The sequence below is a fragment of the Ranitomeya variabilis genome, chromosome 4 (assembly GCF_051348905.1).
Source record: "Ranitomeya variabilis isolate aRanVar5 chromosome 4, aRanVar5.hap1, whole genome shotgun sequence".
NCBI lineage: Eukaryota > Metazoa > Chordata > Amphibia > Anura > Dendrobatidae > Ranitomeya > Ranitomeya variabilis.
This window is the reverse complement of record NC_135235.1, coordinates 713,725,536-713,753,240: the sequence shown is the minus strand read 5'-3', so window position 1 is coordinate 713,753,240 and position 27,705 is coordinate 713,725,536. Positions and strand designations below refer to the sequence as shown.

Here is a 27,705-nt window from a genome sequence, read left to right as displayed (position 1 = left end):
GGATCTCGCCAATACCGATACCCGATACCAATACAAGTCAATGGGACTCAAGTATCGGAAGGTATCCCTTATGGTTCCCAGGGTCTGAAGGAGAGGAAACTCTCCTTCAGGCCCTGGGATCCATATGAATGTGTAAAATAAAGAATTAAAATAAAAAATATTGATATACTCACCTGTCCGGAGGCCCCTGCACCTTACCGCTGTTAACCGGCAGCTTCTGTTGCTTAAAATGAGCTCGTTTAGGGCCTTCCATGATGTCACGGCTTCTGATTGGTTGCGTGCCGCTCATGTGACCGCCATGCGACCAATCACAAGCCGTGACGTCATTCTCAGGTCCTAAATTCCGAATTCTAGGAATTTAGGACCTGAGAATGACGTCACGGCTTGTGATTGGTCGCGTGGCGGTCACATGAGCGGCACGCGACCAATCAGAAGCCGTGACGTCATGGAAGGTTCTGAACGCGCTCATTTTAAGCAAAGCAGGCTGCCGGTTACTACCAGGGCGCGTCAGAGGGTGAGTATATCCCTATTTTTTATTTTAATTCTTTATTTTTTACATGGATATGGATCCCAGGGCCTGAAGGAGAGTTTCCTCTCCTTCAGACCCTGGGAACCATACACTGGGAACTTCCGATTCCGATTCCCAATACCACAAAAGTATCGGATCTCGGTATCGGAATTCCGATACCGCAAGTATCGGCCGATACCCGATACTTGCGGTATCGGAATGCTCAACACTGATAACCACCCTTTGTTTCCTATTCCTGAGCCTGCTCTTAACCCACTTACACATATTTTCCCCTATCCCCATTATTCTCATGTTAGGTATCAACCTTTTGTGTGGCACCGTGTTGGGTTGGTGTGCAAGTCAGACCCTCAGGGATTTCGGATGGCTGCCAGATGTGTGGGTTCTCCGGAGAAATGATGGACAGAGACAGAGGTGATCTGTTTCCAATGCCATGACGTATACTGGTTACATGCAGTTATATACACTTTTGAGTAGGCGTATACATTATGTTTGAGCGCGAATCAACTGTTTATTACATATGAAATCATTCTTAATTCATCAGGTGATCCTTACATAAGAGGTAACTTGGGGTTAGACACGTACAGGGGTAAGGTTCTATCTGATTAGGCCTAACTTTGTCAGCAATTCTAATTGATAATCACTTGTCAGCAGAATGACTTAGCAGAGCTTGGACATGTTCAGACATATTCTGAATGTGTGTGTATGAATTATAAGAATATATCAAGGTGGTCCCTGATTTCCCCATCAGTCCCCCCTTTTGAGATTAGATATGACTCTACCTCTAACCTACAGGTGCTGTCACGGGCCTAATGCCAGTGTCGGACTTTCTTGTCAATTCTTCGGCCGAATCCCCCATAGGATGGGGAGATCATATCTTATTCTCAATCATAGCATTTCATATATTCATTATTGTGAGTGTTTTATGTGTGTGATTTGACTGATGGCATCTTTATTTGTCTGTGGAGTGATCTACCAGGTTTGTCAGTGCATCTCTAGTATACGTTATAAATCTTTGTTGATTATAGTAAATATAGTGTATCCAGTCCACATTTTTCACAACATCAAGTCTAAGCGGGGCTACTTTATTATAAGTGGCACGCTGGCTTGTCTGAGCAGTCTGTCTTCTCTGGGGAAGGGTCATCAGCATCATCAGGAGCAGGACGATCGCTCTTCTGTTCCAGGATCTTGCAGTGGCTTGCATGGATCCAGGTGGGCTTTCCCTCAAGCTTTACTGATGTGGCTGTGGTGAGGAGGACTTGGAAGTGTCTGTCAAATCTCAGCTCCAGAGGCTTCTGCGTATGTCTCTTGACCACCACCCAATCTCCGGGCTGGAGAGAATGGGTTCCCTCTCAGCTCTCTGGGTCTGGAATAGAATCAAACACTTGTTTATGCACGAATGAGAGCCTCTTTTGAAGGCCCTGGACATAGCTGGTGAGGCTGTCACACTGAAGCTGCAGTGTCTGTGGGAAGTACAGGCCTAGTCTTGGTGCTGACCCAAACAAAACCTCAAAGGGGGACACCTTTGTCTTTCTGTTAGGCGTGTACCTGATGGAGAACAGAGCTAAAGGCAAACACTCTGTCCATGGTTTCCCCAATTCCTCACTCGCTTTCTGGATCTTTAGCTTAAGTGTACCATTTAGCCGTTCTACCTTGCCGCTAGCTTGTGGTCTGTAGGGGGTGTGAAATGCCTGTGTGACCCCTAACATTTGCATGACATTTTGCATTACCTCTCCAGTGAAGTGGGTACCTCTGTCAGATTCTATGGTTTCAGGCAGTCCGAAACTACAGAAGACTTCTGACATCAATTTCTTTGCAGTGGCTCGTGCAGTAGCTTTTGGCATCGGGAAAGCTTCCGGCCACCCTGAGAAGAGGTCAACACACACTAGACAATATTCATACGTTCCTACCTTGGGAAGCTGTATGAAGTCAATCTGCGGTCGTTGAAACGGGTAGAGGGGCTTAGGTGTGTGTTTTTGTGGTACTTTGACTACACTGCCTGGATTGTGTTGTGCACATGTGAGACATGCCTGTGTAAATCTAGTAGCAACCATTGTGAAGCCAGGTGCGACCCATTGCTTCTCCACCAGAGCACACATGGCATTTTTAGACAGGTGCGTTGGACCGTGGGCCGCTTGAGCCATTGCAGGATACAGAGATCTTGGCAGACACACCCGCTGTCCCACCTTCCACAAACCTCTGTGCTCCCGAGCTCCAGCTTTCGACCAGACCTTTTTCTCTTCCCCGGAGGCTTACCGAGTCAGAGCCTGTAAGATACTCAAGTCCAACTGGTTAAACTCAGTGCTTACCATAATCAGTGGAGTGGCCGCAGGGGTCTCGTGGCTTCCTTGCAGCTTCCTTGACTGCTCGGTCCGCTTTGTCATTGTCTCGTGCTTCGTTGGTCGCAAGCCTGGTGTGTGCCTTTACCTTAACTATGGCAACCTCCTTTGGAAGTAGTAGTGCGTCCATTAGCTGCTTGATGAGGTGCCCATGCTTAATAGGAGTACCTGTTGATGTAAAAAAGTCTCTTGCCCTCCATATGGGGCCGTAGTCATGTGCGACTCCAAAACTGTATCTCGAGTCTGTGTAAATGGTGTACCGTTTACCTTCAGCCCCTTTAAGCGCTTCAATGAGTGCCGTCAGCTCCGCCTCCTGTGCAGACATATGAGGAGGGAGTGGTTCTGCTTTTACTACCTCATGCTGAGTGACCACTGCATACCCAGTGTAGAACCAGCCATCCTCCCCGATGCTCCTTGAACCATCTACAAAAAGCTCAGCATCTGGATTAGTGAGAGGTACATCAGAAACATGTGAGAACCCTGCAGTTTCTTGAGCCATAAAGGCTATACAGTCATGTTCATAGTATGCATCAAATAGCTCTTCTGTCAAATTTTGCAAAAACAGTGGTTTTCCTTGGCCTGCCTCCTTCCCCCCCCCCCCTGAATCCACTACATCAAGTGGAATGAGAGTAGCTGGGTTCAAAGTCATGCATCTTTTTAAGGTGACATTGGGAGGCATTAAGAGTGCACATTGAAGTCTGAGGTGTCTGGCTACAGCAATGTGCTTAGGTTGGACCTGGCTGAGTATGCTGTGTAGATCATTTGGAGTGTAGACAGTGACTTGGTAGTCAAACACAATCTCTGATGTCTTGTCTAGCAGAAGTGAGATGGCCGCTACTGCTCGAACACATGATGGGGCTCCTCTGGCAACAGGATCTAATCGGGCGGAGTAGTATGCAACAGGCCTGTTCTGTTGACCATGTTTCTGGGCTAGGACCCCGGTAGCATGTCCCTGCATTTCTGTGTAGTACAGAAGAAAAAGTTTTGCATAGTCTGGGGTACCTAGAACTGAAGCAGAGACAATTTCTAGTTTGAGTGAGGCTCCTGACTGAGGTGAAAAGGCTGTGTGGGCAGACACTCATAGAGTGGCTTTTAAACATAGAAAAAATAGAGTTCCATACATAGAATTTTAAAACTTGTATAAATTTATTAAAGATACTATTAGATACATTAGAATAACAAGAAAATCCAAAAAAAGACGAAAAAAAGCCCTAGTCTAGAAGCAATTAAGACCCCGGCACAATAAGTGTATTTGAGTGTGCCTAAATCATGGTACTAATACACCATCAGTAATGCTAATTAAATAGCGCTCAATTGACCTGTTATCAATAGAAGTCAGAGCATCAGATGCCTGTAAGGCAGTGCACACCCCAAATAGTGTCACAGTGACAAAAAAGCTCATATGGGGGAGAGCGGTAAATAGTGACAATGTTAGCAGTTACGTTTCTTACCCATGATGGAAAACAGTCAGGTGCCGGTATACACCCCTGACGCGCGTTTCGCGTAGGCTTTATCCAAGGAGAGGATAGCCTGTAAGGAAAAGAACTTGATTAGGGGCACTCATTTCTCACAATCAAATGGAACAATGAGATTTCAGATTCGGCACCATATTAGCTGCACTAGCACATATGCTGTTTATCTGGCCACATGTCCTTGCTCCAAGAGGTACGTGGGACTTACGTCACGCCAGCTCCGTGTACGTGTAAGGGAGCATGTAAGGGATATTGCCAATGCGAAGGAGGTAGAGGACATTGGCACCCTAAATACGCTCCCAAAACATTTCCGCCTGGTGCATGCGTGTGATCCTAGGGGTCTACGGATCCTGGGGATCGACCAAGTGCATTGTGGTAGTAGAGGAGGGAATATAAAAGACTATTAGCACAAACAGTGTGTCGCTGGATTGTGACCTTGAATTCTATGGCCCCTGTGGGGCTCAATGAAAAATTGAGCTTTGCTTTAATTGACAAAACTGTAACTTTTCTCTCGAAGCTTTACACCCTTTGGAAGCAAGATGCAGGAGCAGTGAGATTGTAGCTTCACAGCATACATCTGTTTGGGGCACAAAGGAGCAGGTCATCCACATACTGGAGTAGGACTACCTCAGCATGTGGAATGATCCAAGCCTGCAAAACAAGTTGCAACGCAGCCGTATACAAGGTTGGAGAGTTGTGAGCCCCCTGCGGTAGCACCATCCACGTATACTGCTGGCCCCTGAAAGTGAAAGCAAAAAGATATTGACAGTCCTGGTGTAAAGACACAGAGAAGTAAGCATTTGCAAGATCAATGCAGGTGAAACAAGCTGCAGTTATCGGGATTTGTGACATGATGGTATGTGGGTTTGGTACCACTGGAGTGAGTAACTCAGTGACTGCATTTATAGCCCTAAGGTCATGGACCATTCTGTAGGTGACTGGCTCCCCTTTCCTACCCTTTTTCTTTACTGGAAATAAGGGAGTGTTTGCTACAGACTTTGTAGGTTTTATGGCCCCAGAAGCAATTAGATCTGTGATATTCTTCCCTATTGCTTCTTCCTGAGCAGCACTTAAAGGGTACTGTCTAACTTTAGGTGGCTTTGCTCCTGGCTTCAAGTTAATCATTACAGGAGGAACTGGCATTTGTCCGATATCAGTCTTGGATTTTGCCCATAGCACGTCTGGGACCTGTGCCAGTCACTCATGTTCTTCAGGTGGGAAGAGGGAGTCTGAGATGTGCAGGCACACCAGCACTTTGCACAGTGCAGATTCCGGAATTCCAGCTGTCAGCTTAACAGTACCGTCAGGTTCGTACATGACATGTGCTTGTATTGCCTATAAGTCAGAACCTAGCAAATTAACAGGTGACTTGTCACTGATCAGTAGCCGTGCGAGGCAGGTGTGGTCAACTAAACGGAGGGGCAGTGGTTTAGTCAGTTTGCGTTCTTGGATCAATCCCTCAAAGCCTTGAGTGTAGAGGGTATCGTCTGATATGTCTGATGATTTGACATGTTCCTGGCGGATTACTGTTTTGGCTGCCCCCGTATCCACCAGGAATGGGATTTTTCTACCATCTGGGAGATGTACTGGGACTACCCCTTGTGGGCTTGGGTGTGTGCGTGCCCTAAGGGGGTAGATGGCTACGGGGTTGCCTGTTTCCTATTGTGGGTTTTGGGTTGAGGCATCCGTCTTGGGCTGAGTCTCTTTTCTGGGTGCCCTGCACTGATGGCTGATGTGCCCCCTTTTCCCACAGTTATAGCACTCCATCTGCCGCCGGTCCCTTCTGGTAGAAGTTGTCCTGTGCTCCTTAACGTCATTGGAAGCATAATGTATCTGTACTGGCTTTGTCTTCTGATCTAATTCCACCCCTTTTGCCTCCAGTACCAATTCTTCTATCTGGCATATTCTCCAGTCGGGCTTAGCTGCCTGGACCTTCTGCCTGAGCTGTTGTTTAAGCCCTGCTATGAATGCCCCATGGAAAAGCTTCCTACCTGCTTCTCCCATGTTTTCATAACCCAAATCTGCGTGTCTCAGTTTCAGATTTCCCTAGAACTGTTCTACGGTGTCATTAGGACCTTGTACTATGTCCAGTAGGGAGATTGTGGATTCCCCCACCTTTTTCTAGCACCATGCATGTAGACCTTGTAGGAAGTGTAACCCTGACTCTACAGTTCTGACATACTGTGCGCCCAACTCCCGTTCTAAACTATATGATCTCCCTGCACTTTTTATTGCCTCCAGAACTGACTCCATTTGTGCATTCCCATTTTTCCCTCTTAGGATGGACTCTAAGTCTGCTCATGTATATGTGTAGGTATTATTCAGTCCTACCATACATCTGTAGAAGGCCATGGGTAAGTCATATGGGTCAGGGGCGTCATTGACCAGTGTCATGTGATCTTTTGGGCTCCATGGTTTGTAGTGGGAGATAGTTGTAGTCATGGGTGCAGTCGAGCGTCTGGGGGTAAATGTTGATGTTGCTACTGCAGCGCCGGTTGCATCCATAGTGTGGAGATTTGGTTGATAGTCTCCGTCATCTAGTGTGTTGGGTGCGCCTAGACTGTCTTCTGATTTTGTCACATTGTGCCCATTGTCTTGTGTCGTAGTGTGAGTGTGGATGACAGGATAAAGTCCTGTTGCCCCGTAGGGTCTCCCGCAGGCAGAACATTGTTCACGCCAGTCGGGGTTTTGCTGTCCACACACACACACCAATCCATCCGGACTTGGTGGAGCAGGAGCCGTGAGATGGGGTTGATATGGCGGAGGCATTTTTGTTTTCGGTCTGAATCTAATCCCTTGCGGTGTTTCTACCTTAACCCAACCTCCTTCTCTCTTTAATTCCTTTGCTACATCTGCCCAAGCCCTTGCCTGTATTAACAACTTATTATCTGTGATCCATCCCATACTCCCTGTTAGAGCTGAGTTCCAAAGGAAAGGATCTAGCTGGTCATTTTTCATCCCCAAACTTTTCAACAACTTTCTAGAGTCCTTCACAGCAACTTTACCTTTCCTTTTCTTCACTATCTCATGGGCGCTGCACCCCTCCCTGTGCTCTTTGCGATCTATGTTCCCCATTGCTGCCTGCTCTCTTTCTTTCTTCTTCGGTGTGTTCTCTGGTTTTCCTGACTGACACTGATATTTCACTGTTCTCTTAATGTGTAGCCTCTATTGTGCCCACTTCTCACTGCCTCTAACTCGTAGCAACTTGCTAACCTACACTTACGTCACAGTGCTGGCGTGCTAACTTCTAAGTCCCCTTTCCGCTTGCTTTCGTAACCTATGCTAAATACTCAGCCAATAGGTGTGCCGACTATGGGGATAATGATTAGTGATTTGGCCCCTTGTGACCGCCGCAGCGTCACTCACTAATCCCACTCAGGCGTCCTGGTCTAATCAAGGGCACCTCCTTCAGACTTAATATGGCATACACAGAAAGCCTATATATTAACCAGAGAACAAAACTAGCTAACAGCAGGCAGATTAATGTGATCAAAATTATCTCCCGATCTACTAGCACCATCTGGAGAGGGGCAGCTTGTGTGTACAAGGACAGATAGACACAGACGAACTTGACCTCTGACCCAGGATGCCCTGAAGGGTCACCGGAGGGAACTGCAGAGGCCCTATCCCAATTCAACCTGCTTTTTACACCGTATCTCTATCACTCCCCAAGAGGACGTCTCCTCAAGGGTGAATCACACACTCACTCACTCTTCAGTCATATGCTAGACATATAACAGGACATATAACAAGGATAGCAGCACATAAAATTGACCAATCCAATATGCCTTTCGAGTATCACTTAGGATATTCTATGGTTCTTTGCAAACAATATGGGCTGGCCTTTATAGAAAGACCTGACTATAACATACCTAGAGCTCGGCTGCAGATTAAGAGACAGGTGGAGACACAGAGAGAGTTTGTAAGAAACTAATGGTTCTAACCTTCCCGGGATTGTCTGTGTGGCCTTGCTCTCAGGTCTGCGGCTTGCCGGGCTTCAGATATTGGCGGTCTTCCATCTTGGCCAGCCCACCCAAAGGGACGCCAAAATGTTAGGTTGGTCTGCAAGTCAGACTCTCAGGGATATTGGATGGCTGCCAAATGTGAGGATGCTTAAGCATTGATGGACAGAGACAGACGTAATCTGTTCAGATGCCATAAATTTAATACTTCCGGACAGTCAGTTATATACACTTTTGAGTAGGCGTATACATTATGTTCGTGCGCAAATCAGCTGTTTATTACATATGAGATCATTCTTAATTCATCAGTTTATTCCTTATAAGGAGAGAACTGTGGACAGGTATGTGGTGAGAGAGGTCCTAAGTCTAATCTGATTAACCTCACCTTCGTCAGCAATTCTAATTGGTAATCAATAGTCAGCAGAATAACTTAGCAAAGCTTGGACATGTTCAGACATATTCTGTTAGAGAAATATATGAATGTGTATGAATTATACGAATGTATTAAGGTGGTCCCTGATTTCCCCATCAACCCCCATAGGCAGACCCTGTAATATAATGAAGCACCCCATAGGCAGACCCTGTAGTATAAGGCAGCATCCCATAGGCAGACCCTGTAGTATAAGGCAGCACCCCATAGGCAGACCCTGTAGTATAAGGCAGCACCCCATAGGCAAACTTAATAGCACAAGGCAACACCCCATATGCAGACCCTGTAGTATAAGGCAGCACCCCATAGGCAGAAACTGTAGTAAAAGGCAGCACCCCATAGGCAGACCCTGTAGTATAAGGCAGCACCCCATAGGCAAACTATGATATAAGGCAGCACCCCATAGGCAGACCCTGTAGCACAAGGCAGCACCCCATAGGCAGACCCTGTAGTCAAAGGCAGCACCCCATAGGCAGACCCTGTAGTATAAGGCAGCACCCCATAGGCAGACCCTGTAGTAAAAGGTAGAAACCCATAGGCAGACCCTGTAGTATAAGGCAGCAGCACGCCCATAGGCAGACGCTGTAGTATAAAGCAGCACCTACATAGGCAGACCCTGTAGTATAAAGCAGCACCCCATAGGCAGACCCTGTAGTATAAGGAAGTCTCCCATAGGCAGACCCTGTAGTATAAGGCAGCACCCCCATGGGCAGACCCAGTAGCATAAAGATCACCCCCATAGGCAGACCCTGTAGAATAAGGCAGCCCCAATAAAAAAAACTGTAAATACTAACCTCTTCCTCCTTGTTCCTGCGGTGCTCCGAGCTCCCGCTCATCTGACAGTGGGCGCCGGGTAGTGACGTCATCGCGCCCGCTGTCAAGGTCGGCGATGTCAGATGCTGACAGGGAGATGATGGCAGAAGGAGCGTAGCGCTCCTTCCCTCATCAATGCGGTCAGCTGTATTGGCTAAATGCCAAAACGGCTGACCTGTTGGTGATGGGTGGGAGGCCCACTGCTGGCAACGGGCCCCTCACTGCCTGCTCAGGGGCCCCATAGTGGCAGAGCAGGGAGAAAGATTCTGCCTGCTCTGCCGCAGAATGTAATTGTATTGGCGCATGCAGTTACAGTAGCGTAGCTCCAGGTGGGCCCCCTCTGAGCACCGAGCCCGGGGCGATGGTCCCCTCTGCCCCCCTGGTAGCTACGCTACTGAGCCCATCCCTAGCATAGAACCTGTAGCTAACTAAGAAGTTGGCCCAGTTCTCCAGGAACCCAAACCCCTCCTTCCTACACTAATTCCTGAGTCACTTATTTATCTCCTTAATTTCCCTTTGCCTCTGGCGTGGCACGTGGTACAGTCAGTATTTCTGAGAATACCACCTTGGAGGTCCTTGCTTTAAGGACCTTCCACCTACCTCTAACTTTGTCATTTGTGCCAATGTGCACCATGACCACTGTGTCCTCACCAGCCCCTCCCAGTAATCAGTCCACCCGATTAGCGATGTGTTAGACTCGAGCGCCAGGTAGGCAGTACACCGTTCGACGATCCCTGTCTTTGTGACAGATTGCCCTATCTGCTCCTCTAATAACTGAGTCCCCCAGTACCAGCACCTGTCTGGCCTGCCCTGCTCTCCTATTTCCCTCCATACTGGAGCAGACACTCCTCCGGCTTTCAGAGGACATGCCTGGCTGCAGTAGTGCTACCCCTGTAGGGGGATCCCCCTCATCTGCCAACTTAGCAAACGTATTGGGGTGTGCAGATCAGGACTAGCCTCCCTGGCACTCTTTCCTCTACCCGGCCTTCTGTCACCCAGCTTGCTACTTCACTGTCCTGCAGCTCCATCCTACCATCCCCCCTCATCTGTCCCATTGAACTCCATATTGTCTATGGATCTCGATGTTGCCAGCTACACATTTAGATTCAGAATCCGGGCTTCCAAATGCACAACGTGCTCACATCTCGCACAGCAGTATGCCCCCTCGACCGGCTGCTCAAGGACTGCATACATGTGGCCAGATGTGCACTGGATGGCATTAACAATAGTGGAACGCATTTCCTTATGGGGATTGCACCAGACCGAAACGTTAAAAAGAAATTTAGAATATTAATAAAATGCAAAAAGCAATTCAGTAATTCCTCCCTTGTAAACTCCCTGAATCCAAAGTCACTAAATCACAAGACACACACTTACTTCAGTTCGCACTTACACTCCGGTCACACTCAGCTCGTTCACACTCGCTAACAAAGAAGAATTAAAGAGATTTTTTTTCCCTTTAGCAGCAATCCAACCTACAGCTCAATGACTTCTGTACCTCGTACATCCGTACACACACGGCTCCGCTCTGTACACACGCGGCTTCGTCCATACACCTTAGGAATAGGAGAAAACTAGGAGTGTATAGGTAGTAAATACTTTATTAATGCACATATAATTTACATGATAGTTTATCCGTACAAAATATACAAAAGATACAATAAAATGCCAGGATGATAAAAAAGGATAGGTGGGAGTCCCCCAGTGTGCACCGTCTATGGGGCCAGCATGCATACCACTAGTGGCAGAGACCTACTGCTATAAATGCGTGTGAGGCTGCAAGCCAAAGCGGCGTAAAGTGACAGATAATACAAGCTGCTCTTACCACTGCTAGGCACCCAGGCGGCGCACGCCGGGTAGGATCCACAGGCACAGTCTCCATACACCTTGTACACACACGGCTCCACTCTGTACACACTGTAAACCCCTCCTGACCCAAACACAACCTTCCCCTCATCCAGCACCAAGACACCAAGCACAGCAGAGTCCTGCATACACTGAGGCCCTGATCATGTGACCCCCTGACTCCTCCCCTCCTGTGACCTCATCACAGGTCCTGTGTGCACAGTGCGAGAGCAGCCATATATGTGGAGTGCGGCTCTGCGGGTGGAGGACGGTGCTGGAGGCTCCATTATTCTCTATGTGGAGTGCGGCTCTGCGGGTGGAGGTCGGTGCTGGAGGCTCCATTATTCTCTATGTGGAGGGCGGCTCTGCGGGTGGAGGTCGGTGCTGGAGGCTCCATTATTCTCTATGTGGAGTGCGGCTCTGCGGGTGGAGGTCAGTGCTGGAGGCTCCATTATTCTCTATGTGGAGTGCGGCTCTGCGGGTGGAGGTCTGTGCTGGAGGCCCCATTATTCTCTATGTGGAGTGCGGCTCTGCGGGTGGAGGACGGTGCTGGAGGCTCCATTATTCTCTATGTGGAGTGCGGCTCTGCGGGTGGAGGTCGGTGCTGGAGGCTCCATTATTCTCTATGTGGAGGGCGGCTCTGCGGGTGGAGGTCGGTGCTGGAGGCTCCATTATTCTCTATGTGGAGTGCGGCTCTGCGGGTGGAGGTCAGTGCTGGAGGCTCCATTATTCTCTATGTGGAGTGCGGCTCTGCGGGTGGAGGTCGGTGCTGGAGGCTCCATTATTCTCTATGTGGAGTGCGGCTCTGCGGGTGGAGGTCGGTGCTGGAGGCTCCATTATTCTCTATGTGGAGTGCGGCTCTGCGGGTGGAGGTCGGTGCTGGAGGCCCCATTATTCTCTATGTGGAGTGCGGCTCTGCGGGTGGAGGACGGTGCTGGAGGCTCCATTATTCTCTATGTGGAGTGCGGCTCTGCGGGTGGAGGTCGGTGCTGGAGGCTCCATTATTCTCTATGTGGAGTGCGGCTCTGCGGGTGGAGGTCGGTGCTGGAGGCTCCATTATTCTCTATGTGGAGTGCGGCTCTGCGGGTGGAGGTCGGTGCTGGAGGCCCCATTATTCTCTATGTGGAGTGCGGCTCTGCGGGTGGAGGACGGTGCTGGAGGCTCCATTATTCTCTATGTGGAGTGCGGCTCTGCGGGTGGAGGTCGGTGCTGGAGGCTCCATTATTCTCTATGTGGAGGGCGGCTCTGCGGGTGGAGGTCGGTGCTGGAGGCCCCATTATTCTCTATGTGGAGTGCGGCTCTGCGGGTGGAGGTCGGTGCTGGAGGCCCCATTATTCTCTATAGGAGAGCGGCTCTGCGGGTGGAGGTCAGTGCTGGAGGCTCCATTATTCTCTATGTGGAGTGCGGCTCTGCGGGTGGAGGTCGGTGCTGGAGGCTCCATTATTCTCTATGTGGAGTGCGGCTCTGCGGGTGGAGGTCGGTGCTGGAGGCCCCATTATTCTCTATGTGGAGGGCGGCTCTGCGGGTGGAGGTCGGTGCTGGAGGCCCCATTATTCTCTATGTGGAGTGCGGCTCTGCGGGTGGAGGTCGGTGCTGGAGGCTCCATTATTCTCTATGTGGAGTGCGGCTCTGCGGGTGGAGGTAGGTGCTGGAGGCCCCATTATTCTCTATGTGGAGTGCGGCTCTGCGGGTGGAGGTCGGTGCTGGAGGCTCCATTATTCTCTATGTGAGTGCGGCTCTGCAGGTGGAGGTCGGTGCTGGAGGCCCCATTATTCTCTATGTGGAGTGCGGCTCTGCGGGTGGAGGTAGGTGCTGGAGGCCCCATTATTCTCTATGTGGAGTGCGGCTCTGCAGGTGGAGGTCGGTGCTGGAGGCCCCATTATTCTCTATAGGAGAGCGGCTCTGCGGGTGGAGGTCAGTGCTGGAGGCTCCATTATTCTCTATGTGGAGTGTGGCTCTGCGGGTGGAGGTAGGTGCTGGAGGCTCCATTATTCTCTATGTGGAGTGCGGCTCTGCGGGTGGAGGTCGGTGCTGGAGGCCCCATTATTCTCTATGTGGAGTGCGGCTCTGCTGGTGGAGGTCTTTGCTGGAGGCCCCATTATTCTCTATGTGGAGTGCGGCTCTGCGGGTGGAGGTCGGTGCTGGAGGCTCCATTATTCTCTATGTGAGTGCGGCTCTGCAGGTGGAGGTCGGTGCTGGAGGCCCCATTATTCTCTATGTGGAGTGCGGCTCTGCGGGTGGAGGTAGGTGCTGGAGGCCCCATTATTCTCTATGTGGAGTGCGGCTCTGCAGGTGGAGGTCGGTGCTGGAGGCCCCATTATTCTCTATAGGAGAGCGGCTCTGCGGGTGGAGGTCAGTGCTGGAGGCTCCATTATTCTCTATGTGGAGTGTGGCTCTGCGGGTGGAGGTAGGTGCTGGAGGCTCCATTATTCTCTATGTGGAGTGCGGCTCTGCGGGTGGAGGTCGGTGCTGGAGGCCCCATTATTCTCTATGTGGAGTGCGGCTCTGCTGGTGGAGGTCTTTGCTGGAGGCTCCATTATTCTCTATGTGGAGTGTGGCTCTGCAGGTGGAGGTCGGTGCTGGGGGCTCCATTATTCTCTATGTGGAGTGCGGCTCTGTGGGTTGAGGTAGGTGCTGTCAGGGAGAGACTAGGTGAGCGAGAGCTAATAACCCGGGCCCCTGCAATTTCCCTAAAACTAGGGAAATCCTGACTTGCCCTCTACCTGAAGTTTACACTGATGGTGTGCATGTTCAGGCCTCAACCCTCACCCTAACTCCTGAGCTCAGCCCTAGGCTGAAACCTCCGCCCACCACCCAGTGAAGAAGTAATACTCCAATACCCACAGTTAGCACAGACAAGGATAAAGGAAAATATACACCACGCCGCAGACACTCAGGATTACACTATAAATGTGCAGGGCAAAATAAACACAAATATAGGAAGGAGTAAATAAGACGAAGGAATATACACCACCAGCAACGAATCTCCAACCACCAGCTCTCCACTCCAGACCGAGATAACAAAGCAAGACAGAAGCTATAATCGGCGACGCCCAATGATCAGCAGAACTATTTAAAGGCCATGGAAATGGCCCAACTTCCAAGCCGAGGATCAGGTAAATTAACCCCGGAACAGCTAGAGAAAATCTAGCAGACGCCAATGAGTAAGTAGTGGTCAAAAGTGGAATTACCGCTGTCTGTCGGACGACCTGGTCTGAACAGCATCCGACATGACAGTACCCCGCCTTCTACGAGGGACCCCAGGGCCCTCACGGCTTATAGGACCCGGCTTGTCCGGATGACGGCGGTGAAACAACCTGACCAGCCGGTCAGCATGAACGTCCGAGGCTGGTACCCAGGACCTCTCCTCAGGCCCATAACCACGCCAGTGTACCAAGTACTGTAAAGTGTGACGCACTACACGAGAGTCAACCACCTTGGAGACTTCAAACTCCAAATTACCATCCACCAAGACTGGAGGTGGCATAGGCGCCACGTCCACAGAACCCACCACCTTCTTTAGAAGAGACCTGTGGAACACGTTGTGTATCTTATACACCGTAGGGAGCTCCAATCGGTACGCAACTGGGTTAATGACGGCGGTGACCCTAAATGGATCAATAAACCGTGGACCCAATTTAAGGGATGGTATTTTGAGTCTTATGGTTTTTTGTGGATAACCACACCCAGTCATCCACACTCAGGTCCGGACCTGGCACACGCCTACTGTCAGCCACACATTTGTACCTAGCACCCACACTCAACAGGCGCTGTTTAACTCTCCTCCAGACTGATGACAATTGTGTTCCTAACTGGTCCTCCTCCGGAACGCCGGAAGAGCCCCTCTGACTCAAGGTACAAAATTGAGGATGTAGCCCGTAAACACAAAAAAAACGGAGACTCCCCAGACGACTCCTGGCGGTGATTATTGATGGCAAACTCAGCCAAAGGAAGAAAGGTAGACCACTCCTCCTGGTTATCAGAGACAAAGCAGCGTAAGTACTGTTCCAAATTTTGGTTCATACTCTCAGTCTGACCATTTGACTGAGGATGAAACGCCGAAGAATGAGACAGCTTGATCCCCAGCCGTGAGCAAAACGCTCTCCAAAATTTTGCCACAAACTGAGGCCCCCAATCAGGCACGATGTCAGACCCCCATGAAGTTTGACCACCTCCTGCACAAATTCCTGAGCCAGAGTCTTAGCGTTAGGCAACGCAGGCAAAGACACAAAGTGCGACATTTTAGAAAAACGATCAACAATCACCAAGATGACCGTGTTTCCAGCTGATGAGGGCAAATCAGTGATGAAATCCATGGAGATTTCCGTCTATGGCTTACTAGGTACCTCAAGAGGAAGTAGTGTGCCAACAGGACGGGAGCGGGGCGTCTTAGCCCTAGCGCAAGCGGTACAAGCTGACACGTATGAGACCACGTCCTGTCAGATCTTGGGCCACCAAAACCGACGTGACACCAACTCCAAGGTACCTCTAACCCCTGGGTGACCAGCCAGGATGGCATCATGATGCTCCGCCAAAACCTTTAGGCGGAGATGAAGCGGAACAAAAGATTTGTTGACGGGAAGCTCAGATGGTACCTCCTCCTGAGCCTCGGCAATCTCAACCTCTGTAGTGAGAGCCGAAACCACAACACCCTTTTGGAGGATGGGTACTGGATCCTCCCGAGGTTCTCCCCCCGGAAAACACCTGGACAGAGCATCCACCTTAGTGTTTTTAGACCCCGGTCTGTAAGTGACCACAAAATTGAACCGCGTGAAAAACAATGCCCAGCGAGCCTGCCTGGGGGACAGACGCTTGGCTGACTCCAAATACAGCAGATTCTTATGATCGGTAATAAGTTACCTGATGGACCGACCCCTCCAAGAAGGGTCGCCATTCCTCAAAGGCCAACTTAATTGCCAACAAATCCCTGTTGCCGATATCGTAGTTACGTTCGGCGGACGACAGTTTCTTGGAGAAATAGGCGCACGGACGTAAACCACTCAAAGATGAGCCTTGAGATAGTACCGCCCCCACACCAACCTCAGACGCATCGACTTCCACAACAAATGGTTTAGATACGTCTGGCTGCACAAGAATGGGGGCTGAAACAAAACTGTTCTTAAGAAATTCAAATGCGCGCACAGCAGCCTCAGGCCAAACAGAGAAATTGGTACCCTTTTTAGTCATGTCAGTTAGCGGTTTAGCAATGATGGAAAAATCCTTGATAGATTTCCTATAGTAGTTAGAAAACCCAAGGAACCGCTGAAGTGCTTTCAGGTTATCAGGACGTTCCCAATGCAGCACCGCCTGTACCTTAGCGGCGTCCATTTTAAAACCAGAAGCAGACACAATATAACCCAAGAAAGGCAACTCTTGAACAGAAAATACAGATTTCTCAAGTTTAGCATACAGCTTATTCTCTCTGAGAAGCTGTAAAACCTGCCTGACATGATCTAAATGAGCCTCACGGTCGCAAGAATATATGAGAATGTCATCTAGGTACACGATAACGAATTTCCCCAAAACATGCGAGAACACATCATTGATGAAATGTTGGAACACTGCAGGTGCGTTAGTCAACCCAAACGGCATCACCAAATTTTCAAAATGAACCTCAGGGGTATTAAAAGCCGTCTTCCACTCATCACCTTGACGGACTCTTATGAGGTTGTACGCCCCCCTGAGGTCAAGCTTGGTGAACCACTTAGCACCTGCCACCTGGTTGAACAAATCTGGTATCAGAGGCATAGGGTATGGATCACGAACCGTAATCTGGTTCAACTCCCTGAAATCCAAACACGGGCGTAATCCGCCATCTTTCTTCTTCACAAAGAAGAACCCTGCTGCCACCGGCGAGGATGACGGCCTGATGTGCCCTTTGCTCAAGCTTTCCGCAATGTGATCTTTTAACGCTTGTCTCTCCGGACCGGAGATGTTAAACATCCTTGCTTTAGGTAATTTGGCCCCTGGTTTAAACCTGATAGAACAGTCATAAGGACGATGTGGCGGCAACTCTGAACAACCCTTCTCAGAGAACACATCCACAAAATCCGGAAGTGACTCCGGAACACTTGAAGTCACCGCAGCCACACATGTGGCCAGTCAATTCTCCTGGCAGAACTCGCTCCACCGAATTATGTCCTGAGTTTTCCAGTCAATTACCGGGTTGTGCATAGACAACCAAGGAAAACCCAAAACCACCTGAGCAGGAAGATTCCTGAGCACCTTACATGTAACCCGCTCAGAATGTAGAACTCCAATATGGAGTTTCACCTCAGCCACAAATTCAGTAATCTCCCCCTGAGAGAGAGGAGCAGCATTGATGGTGACCACGCGGATAGGATGCGACAGTTTTTCAATCCTAAAACCTGCTGTGCGCGCAAACCCCTCATCAATGAGATTTGTGGCTGAAACACTATCCACAAAAACAGTAATTGGCAGCAACAAAAACCTTAGCAGGGAGCATGCACTGAGAAACCACCATGGAGGATATACATAAGCTCAGACTGGTCTCCACACCCTCTGAGCTCAGAAGTTTTCCGCCGTTGCGTTTTTCTTAGACAGCAGAGGACAGATGTTAATAAAATGACCAGTTTTACCACAGTAAAAACAGGCTCCCTGCTTCCTGAGCTCAGGGGCTCGATGCTTGACATGTGACACCCCTGCGATTTGCATAGGCTCCGTGGGCTCACCTGCAGCAACCTCACGTGAACCTAAACCCTCTCCCATAGGCGGTGTCTCATGCTCCCCCTGACGCAAACGGCAATCAATGCGGACAACCAGACTCCTAGCGGAATCTAGAGAAGTAGGAGTCTTGTACATCAGAAGGGCTTTTCGATCGCCCAGCGTCGAAATTCAGAACAGTAATCCTCTGCAACTCGCTCCCCCTGGCGAATAGAGCATATCTTAGATTCTGCCAGAGCCATTCTGTCAGGTTCATCGTAGATTTTCCCAAGAGAAGAAAAAAACTCCACAGAGACAAATGCCGCAGAATCAGATGGCAAAGAAAACGCCCATGCTTGGGGATCCCCACTTAACAATGACAACACCAGGCCCACATGCTGAGCCTCATTACCCGAAGATATCGGGCGCATACGGAAATATAGTTTGCAAGCTTCACGAAAAGAAACAAATTTACTGCGTTCCCCAGCAAATTTTTCAGGCAATGGAAATTTAGGCTCAGTAACTCTTCCTGTTGCTCCAGCTTGCACATTGGACACTGCTAGTCCCTGTTGCTGCACTGCCCCCCTCAACTCAGTGACTTGTAGGGACAGCGCCTCCAACTGGCGGGTTATGGAAGTCATGGGATCCATGACAAAAAAAAAAAAAAAGAAACCCCTTTTTTTTTGTTTTCTTTGTTGTTGGGCCGATTATAATGTCAGGGAGAGACTAGGTGAGCGAGAGCTAATAACCCGGGCTCCTGCAATTTCCCTAAAACTAGGGAAATCCTGACTGACCCTCTACCTGAAGCTTACACTGATGGTGTACATGTTCAGGCCTCGAACCTCACCCTAACTCCTGAGCTCAGCCCTAGGCTGAAACCTCCACCCACCACCCAGTGAAGAGGTAATACTTAAATACCCACAGTTTGCACAGACAAGGATAAAGGAAAATATACACCACGCCGCAGACACTCAGGATTACACTATAAATGTGCAGGGCAAAATAAACACAAATATAGGAAGGAGTAAATAAGACGAAGGAATATACACCACCAGCAACGAATCTCCAACCACCAGCTCTCCACTCCAGACCGAGATAACAACGCAAGACAGAAGCTATAATCGGCGACGCCCAATGATCAGGAGAACTATTTAAAGGCCATGGAAATGGCCCAACTTCCAATCTGAGGATCAGGTAAATTAACCCCGAAACAGCTAGAGAAAATCTAGCAGACGCCAATGAGTACGTAGTGGTCAAAAGTGGAATTACCGCTGTCTGTCGGACGACCTGATCTGAACAGCGTCCTACATGACAGGTGCTGGAGGCCCCATTATTCTCTATGTGGAGAGCGGCTCTGCGGGTGGAGGTCGGTGCTGGAGGCTCCATTATTCTCTGAGTAGTGCGGGTGGAGGTCTTTGCTGGAGGCTCCATTATTCTCTATGTGGAGTGTGGCTCTGCAGGTGGAGGTCGGTGCTGGGGGCTCCATTATTCTCTATGTGGAGTGCGGCTCTGCGGGTGGAGGTAGGTGCTGGAGGCCCCATTATTCTCTATGTGGAGTGCGGCTCTGCGGGTGGAGGTCGGTGCTGGAGGCTCCATTCTCTATGTGGAGTGCGGCTCTGTGGGTGAACAGCTGACGTCTTTTCCATCTGGCCCAGACCGACGCGACAACTTCTCCAGCCAGGACTCATCTGCAGAGATTACACCAGACACATTTCACTTCTCACATTTCTAGAGAAGCAGAGCGCCAGGGAACGGGACTGAGGTGAGTATGTGGTTTTTTTGTGTGCTATTTTTTCCTCGTGTATGGGTTGTTTGGGTGGGCATGGAGAGGCTATAGGGGTGTGACATGGTGCTGCACACATGGGGGTGTGACATGGTGCTGCACACATGGGGGCGACATGCAGTGTATATAGGGAGGCTGTGTGGGGCTCATGCCGCATTTGGGGAAGTGTTGTGAATTCTGCTCTTGGGCTCCCTCCGGTGGTTGTTAATGGTAGTGCAGTTGTCTTGGGGTTGTAATCCAGAGCAGGTGTTTCTGCTGATTGCAGCTCTACTTGGTATTTAGGTTTGCAGGATCCATTTCTCTTGGCCAGTTGTCCATTGTTCTTGGAGGGATTGCATCTCTCTCTGGTTCCTCATTCTCTGCTGCCAATTCAGCTAAGATAAGTGTTTGGGTTTTTTTGTCTCTGTGCACACATGCAGTGTGCTTTGCAATTCAGTGCAATTCATTGTGTTTTTGTCCAGCTTAGACTTTGTTTGGATTTTTCAGTCATGCTGGATTCTCAGGAGTTGCAGATATACTTGCTATGTCTTTAGTTAGATGTAGAATATTTGTATTTTCTGCTGTGGATATTTTTAGGATTTTAATACTGACCACTTAGAATTCTGTCCTATCCTTTCTATTTAGCTAGAAGTGCTTCTTTTGCTAAATTCTGTTTTTCTGCCTGCGTGTGTCTTTCCTCTTATACTCACAGTCAATATTTGTGGGGGCTGCCTATCCTTTGGGGTTTCTGCTCTGAGGCAAGATAGTACTCCCATTTCTACCTATAGGGGTATTTAGTCCTCCGGCTGTGTCGAGGTGTCTAGGACTGGTTAGGCACACCCCACGGCTACTTCTAGTTGCGGTGTCAGCTTAGGGTTTGCGGTCAGTACAGCTACCACTTACGAAATTAACCCTTACAAAAATTCCATCAGACCAAAAATCATTGTATAAAAATTATATTTTTATTTTAAAATTAATTACAATGACAGGAAAACATGACCAAAATATATGAAAATGTATTTATTAAAAATATTTAAAAACAATATCCAACAAATCTTTCATTATTAAGAATATAAAATGTATAATAAATGATTTTAATATAATATGTTATAACTCCTCCAATCGAGGTTTTCTAGGGATTGATAAAATATAAAATCCCGTATGTGCAGGACAGGCAAGCCCAAACTGATCAGTATAAAAATTAAATAAATATAATGCAGCAAATAATATTTTAATAATATATATGCAATAAAAATAATATGTGATAAAATTAAATTAAATGAATTAGTGAATAATATGTGTGTATATCCTCATATACACACACACACACACACACACACACACACACACTCCATTTGTGTGTAGCAATCAAATATCCAATTTATAATAAAGTGCAATAGTGCAATGAAACCAAATTGCATACAGAACAAATAGGTCTAATCACAAAAAATTATGTGCAAGAAATCCACAACCCAAATAAATATATATTATATTACTCTATCACAGTGCTGCTAAATGTGCACCCAATTGTAAAAAATTATTTTGTTAGTACTGACCAGTTAGGGATGCCACTGCCCCGCACACACCACTCCAACGCCGTTTCGCTCACTGCTTCATCAGGGAGATACCACTTACTCCTGAGAAAGTCTCTCATGCGGCTCCACGGTCACCGGATCATAACAGGGAAGGCTGTGTGGGGCTCATACGATATATAATGGGATGTCAGCATTCTTAATTCTGCTCAATATTAAGTTATACAATGAATATTAATAAAACTATCAATAATATAATAATTATAATATATCAGTATTCATATTGAGCAGAATTAATTTCGGCCTATTGGTTCAGCCCTTCACAATGGTCAGTCTCTCGTGTGCCCCCCCTCCCGGGAAATTAATTGCCCACCCCTGCTCTAGATGGTAAAACAAACCTTTAGAATATAGTAATGCCCTCTTCTCACGTAGAAAGTAATAATGTTCCCTGTGTGCCCCTCTGACACTCACAATAACCAGAGTGCCCCTATAACAATAAGTGCCCACTTAACATTTAATAATGTCCCGAGTCTCCCGCCTGTTCAGCTCCCCTCTCCACAGTATGATGCTCTTAGGCTGGCTTCACATTTGCGTCTGTGCGCGCAGCATTTCATCCGCATAGATCCGCATGTCATGCGTACATATATTTAACATGGTGTACACAAGGACATGCGTTTACATGCTTTTGAGTACGCATGCGTAGTTTCGCGGTGTGCAGCAGGGCGCGGTGAACGCAACATGTTGCCTTTTTGGAGGCGACAAATATTACGCAATCATCCGCATATGGACGATTGCAGATTATTGCGTAAAAAAAAAAACCCCATTACAGTCTATGGGAACGCATTGGTACGGAAGGACATGCGTACGTATGCGTTCGAAACGCAATGCATACTTCACACTAATCATGTCCAGGAAACTGTTCCCACCTGCAAAATCACTGATGTATAAAAGGGGGTGTGGAGACAGGTAGTCCATTACTCTTAAGACTCTGGACAGAAGCACAAGACTAGTTATCTCCTGATCTATATCCCCCAATTGAGGAAGGGACAGTCAGGCTCGCAAAACACGCGTCTGGGTCAGTGGTCGCCCCCTGGACTGGACTGAATCGGAGATACTATTATGGGTAATTAACTCTATATTTATTCTATGTTTTTTTACATTTCTCTGAACAGCGCTGTATTGTGAGACATGTGATCTCTTTTCAGTCTAGATTAGCCATATGACCTGACTTGAATTACGATGTTACCTTTGTCCCACTATATGTGGGGTATGTGCTTACGATTTTCCTTACAGTTAAATTTAATGGCTATATATACTGTTCATTTGGACATCATCTTCAGTGCTGCATCATGTGTCCAGGTTGGCGGCCACTTAATAATGTCACCTTTAGGATCAAATTCTTATCCATGTGAATGTAATATTGATATTGTACTTATTTATTTTATATTTTTTTATCATGTTTTTGGTACTAATAAATAATATTGTTTTTAATATATGAAGAGTCATATTCTCCTATTTTTTCAATAGTTGTCTTTGGTTCTGCTGTCTCTGGTGCTGGCATCTGTCCTGGTGCTGCCACCTGTCCCTGTCCTGTGCTGACTGCTGTGCTGTTGGACTACTGCCTGTAATGTAAGTATTGGTGTCCTTTTTTTGGGGGGGGGGGGGGGCTAACATTGTGTTTGGCTCTTAACAAGTTTAAATTTTGTTTTATTTTTTTTCCCGTAGTGCTCCACTTGACTGCTGCCTGCTCTTCAACCATGTTTTCAAGTGAAGAGGTGACTGCTTCCCGGGGTGGACATGACACCGATTATGTAATCACATTTGCTATACTGATTGGTATGTATTGACTGGCAATACTTTAGCTGTGCTAAATCGTGTAATTTCTTTAAAGGTACCTCGGGCTCATGTGTCTCATGAGCAAATACGTGGTGTAAGTATTCTTTTCATCAGAGTTGTAATTGATTTTTGTTTCAGTTTTCCTTAAAATTATTTTTTTATTGGATCTATAGGTTCCACAACGGGAAGAAGCCAAACTGGACATTGAAAACGAGCAACTAATTCACCTTGTGGTACATCCGTGCTCGTCAGCACTCCGATATTGCTGTGATTCGACGACTCTGGGAAGAATTGGCCAGATCGCTGCTGCATGATCAGGACCATGCCACGCCACGTATCAGAAATGATTTTGGTAAGTATTTGAATGTGGTGTGACGCGTCATTGAAACTGTAAATGTAGGTGCTTTGTTTTACAATTAATTTTTTTCCTTTTTTTCTCCACCACAGTGAAGAGAATAAGAGTGCGTTGGCGCTCGATGAAGGATCTCTTCAACAAGGACATGAGACAGGAGAACCAGGTTAAAAGTGGTACTGCTCAAAGGATACTCAGCAAATACAAATACCATCGGAACCTTGCTTTTCTGATGCCTGCGCTTGCTACCCGAACGTGAGTACAGTGGGGCAAAAAAGTATTTAGTCATTCAGCAATAGTGCAAGTTCCACCACTTAAAAAGATGAGAGGCGTCTGTAATTTAAATTATAGGTAGACCTCAACTATGGGAGACAAACTGAGAAAAAAAAATCCAGAAAATCACATTGTATGTTTTTTTAACATTATATTTGCATTTTCTGGTGGAAAATAAGTATTTGGTCAGAAACAAAATTTCATCTCAATACTTAGTAATATATCCTTTGTTGGCAATGACAGAGGTCAAACGTTTTCTGTAAGTTTTCACAAGGTTGCCACACACTGTTGTTGGTATGTTGGCCCATTCCTCCATGCAGATCTCCTCTAGAGCAGTGATGTTTTTGGCTTTTCGCTTGGCAACACGGACTTTCAACTCCCTCCAAAGGTTTTCTATAGGGTTGAGATCTGGAGACTGGCTAGGCCACTCCAGGACCTTGAAATGCTTCTTACGAAGCCACTCCTTCGTTGCCCTGGCGGTGTGCTTTGGATCATTGTCATGTTGAAAGACCCAGCCACGTTTCATCTTCAATGCCCTTGCTGGTGGAAGAAGGTTTGCACTCAAAATCTCACGATACATGGCCCCATTCATTCTTTCATGTACCTGGATCAGTCGTCCTGGCCCCTTTGCAGAGAAACAGCCCCAAAGCATGATGTTTCCACCACCATGCTTTACAGTAGGTATGGTGTTTGATGGATGCAACTCAGTATTCTTTTTCCTCCAAACACGACAAGTTGTGTTTCTACCAAAAAGTTCCAGTTTGGTTTCATCAGACCATAGGACATTCTCCCAAAACTCCTCTGGATCATCCAAATGCTCTCTAGCAAACTTCAGATGGGCCCGGACATGTACTGGCTTAAGCAGTGGGACACGTCTGGCACTGCAGGATCTGAGTCCATGGTGGCGTAGTGTGTTACTTATGGTAGGCCTTGTTACATTGGTCCCAGCTCTCTGCAGTTCATTCACTAGGTCCCCCCGTGTGGTTCTGGGATTTTTGCTCACCGTTCTTGTGATCATTCTGACCCCACGGGGTGGGATTTTGCGTGGAGCCCCAGATCGAGGGAGATTATCAGTGGTCTTGTATGTCTTCCATTTTCTAAATATTGCTCCCACTGTTGATTTCTTCACTCCAAGCTGGTTGGCTATTGCAGATTCAGTCTTCCTAGCCTGGTGCAGGGCTACAATTTTGTTTCTGGTGTCCTTTGACAGCTCTTTGGTCTTCACCATAGTGTTGTTTGGAGTCAGACTGTTTGAGGGTGTGAACAGGTGTCTTTTTATACTGATAACAAGTTTAAACAGGTGCCATTACTACAGGTAATGAGTGGAGGAAAGAGGAGACTCTTAAAGAAGAAGTTACAGGTCTGTGAGAGCCAGAAATCTTGATTGTTTGTTTCTGACCAAATACTTATTTTCCACCATAAAATGCAAATAAAATGATAAAAAAACATACAATGTGATTTTCTGGATTTTTTTTTCTCAGTTTGTCTCCCATAGTTGAGGTCTACCTATGATGTAAATTACAGACGCCTCTCATCTTTTTAAGTGGTGGAACTTGCACTATTGCTGACTGACTAAATACTTTTTTACCCCATTGTATCTTTTGTTTTGTCTTACTATTATTTAACCTTTTTTTGTTTTTGTTTTTGTTTTGTTTTTTTCACCACACAACCTGGATTGTCCTCTGTTGGCGTGGACCCTCATCGACCAGCCAATGAACAAGCACAATCCCAATCATCCACCAGCGATGTAGCAACCTGTCAGGCCTAACAGGCTGAGGAAGAGGCAGCCGCCGATCCATCCGGTTTTCCCCTCTCCCAGCCCTCTGCCGCTGCTTTTGTTGGGTCTTCTCATCAGCGGCAGAGGGCCTGGGAGAGGTCACTCATGCCCGAGTTTATGCACTTAAGCTGGGTCTTCCAGGATGGGATTAAGGTGCTTGGTGACAGACTGAAGAGTGGATTTACCCATGTGAACACACTTATACAAGATGTCAGCAAACGCCTTGATCGCCTGGAAGCCGACCTTGAGAGACCGGTGTGACATTTTTTTTTTTTTTTTTCTTCAATATAGCGGGAAGTGTCAGAAAACTTTACGCCTCAATTCCATATCAACGTCATGCAGGCCTGCCAGGCTGCTTACAGCCAAGCATTGCTGCAGCTGCAGCAGTCACAAAGTTACAATCAACAGGCCGGAAGATATTACCAGCAGCCGAACATCTACTTTCAAACTCCCAGAGTGACGAACTATCCTCCACCGCCTCCAGTTCACAGATCCACCACGCTGCCAACTTCATCATCCCTGCGGCCAGCAGCATCTACGACGCTCCCAAGTTCAGCACCCACCATGCTACCAAGTTCAGTTATTCGAGGACTGGGGGGTCTGCAATACCAAGATAGGTTATTACACTTGGGGTTATTTAGTTTGGAAAAATGAAGTCTAAAGGGTGATCTTATGTTAATGTATAAATATATGAGGGGACAGTACAAAGACCTTTCTGATGACCTTTTTACTTGTAGACCTGAGACAGGGACAAGGGGGCATCCTCTACGTCTGGAGGAAAGAAGGTTTAAGCATAATTACGGATGCAGGTTCTTTACTGTAAGAGCAGTGAGACTATGGAACTCTCTGCCGTATGATGTTGTAATAAGTGATTCATTGCTAAAATTTAAGAGGGGACTGGATACCTTTCAGGAAAAGTGTAATGTTACAGGGTATATACACTAGTTTCCTTGATGGGGTGTTGATCCAGGGAACTAGTCTGATTGCCATATGTGGAGTCTGGAAGACATTTTTTTACCCAATGTGGAGCTTACTCTTTGCCACATGGGTTTTTTCCCCTTCCTCTGGATCAACATGTTAGGGCATGTTAGGTTAGGCTATGGTTTGAACTAGATGGGCTTAAAATCTTCCTTCAACCTTAATAACTATGTTTCTATGTTACCCCTGCAGTCAGCAGCATCCACCACGCTGCCCAGTCCAGCACCACCCCGAAAGACTGCTACAGAGGCCACCTCTCCCACTTGGCCAAGAAAGCAAAGGTCCAAAACTAATAACATTTCCACCAGGACAAAGACCCGGAGTCAAAAAAACCCTGCTAAAATTGGACCCACCACCTGCACCCTCACCTACCAATGTGTCTTTGTTCTCAAATGTCACTACCTTCCCTTGTGTCTGTCCCTTCCAGTTTGTCTATCCATTCCTATGTTTCCACTGTGTTGTCTACTCCCAATGTGTCCAGTTCCATCCATGATTCAATCCTTTAATTTGTTGCCCCTTCCCCTGTAACGCCTTCATCAACTACCACCCAATCCTCAGCTCCACACCCCCAAGGTCCACCACATCTCACCCTCAGATAGACCCCGATCCTAAACAGTTATTTTTTGGTTAAATAAATGTTTACTTTCTTTGCACAATATCTGGGTTTTCTTTGTCTCTTTGAGCGCCGCCGCCGCAAACGTGTATTGTATTATTGAGGGAACTTTTAACGGGTGTTTTACTACAGGTATTTTATTATTTAATTCAGCAAACAATGCAGGTACATTTAGAATTTACAGGTACATTTAAACAATACAAACGGTTCCAGCACGGGAGTTGAGTATAGGGTTTATTATTATAATCGGGGCCAAACATATTAATCAAGAAGGGGTTGTCCTATTGGACGCTGCCTCCGGCCCGGCCTAATAGACCGTCATACATTTCAGGCCCAGACACCATTATTAGGCATGTAAGTATCGTAGTAACTAGGCCGCCCCATACTATCAAGTACTTTGGGTCGGAGGGCATTCAGCCAAACTCCGTCACATCTTCTTAGATGCCATGTTTGATTTTGGCAGCAGCAAGTGGTTAAACTGCCAGGGCTTTGTTGTAGCCGCCCCTGTGCAATCCCTGCAGTGTAAATCTAT

The 27,705-nt window shown here is 47.5% G+C and overlaps 1 protein-coding gene and 2 long non-coding RNA genes across 3 annotated transcripts in view; 2 read left to right on the top strand and 1 right to left on the bottom strand.

Annotated features, from left to right (window-relative positions):
* Positions 1 to 973: 973 nt before the first annotated feature.
* On the bottom strand, positions 974 to 11,522 carry LOC143769324 (uncharacterized). The gene is made up of 3 exons (XR_013214350.1): positions 11,368 to 11,522; positions 4,317 to 4,395; positions 974 to 1,892 (listed from the first exon to the last, which is right to left on the bottom strand). It is a non-coding gene; the product is annotated as an uncharacterized LOC143769324 (long non-coding RNA).
* Positions 11,523 to 11,675: 153 nt separating this feature from the next.
* LOC143768234 (uncharacterized) overlaps positions 11,676 to 27,705 on the top strand; it is a 36,139-nt gene continuing 20,109 nt past the window's right edge. The window contains exon 1 of the mRNA XM_077256927.1: positions 11,676 to 11,874. Within this exon, the coding sequence (XP_077113042.1) occupies positions 11,683 to 11,874 (192 nt within the window). The 5' untranslated portion in view covers positions 11,676 to 11,682. The remainder of the gene's footprint in view (positions 11,875 to 27,705) is intronic.
* On the top strand, positions 22,869 to 27,390 carry LOC143766562 (uncharacterized). The gene is made up of 4 exons (XR_013213597.1): positions 22,869 to 22,973; positions 23,070 to 23,180; positions 23,354 to 23,532; positions 25,874 to 27,390. It is a non-coding gene; the product is annotated as an uncharacterized LOC143766562 (long non-coding RNA).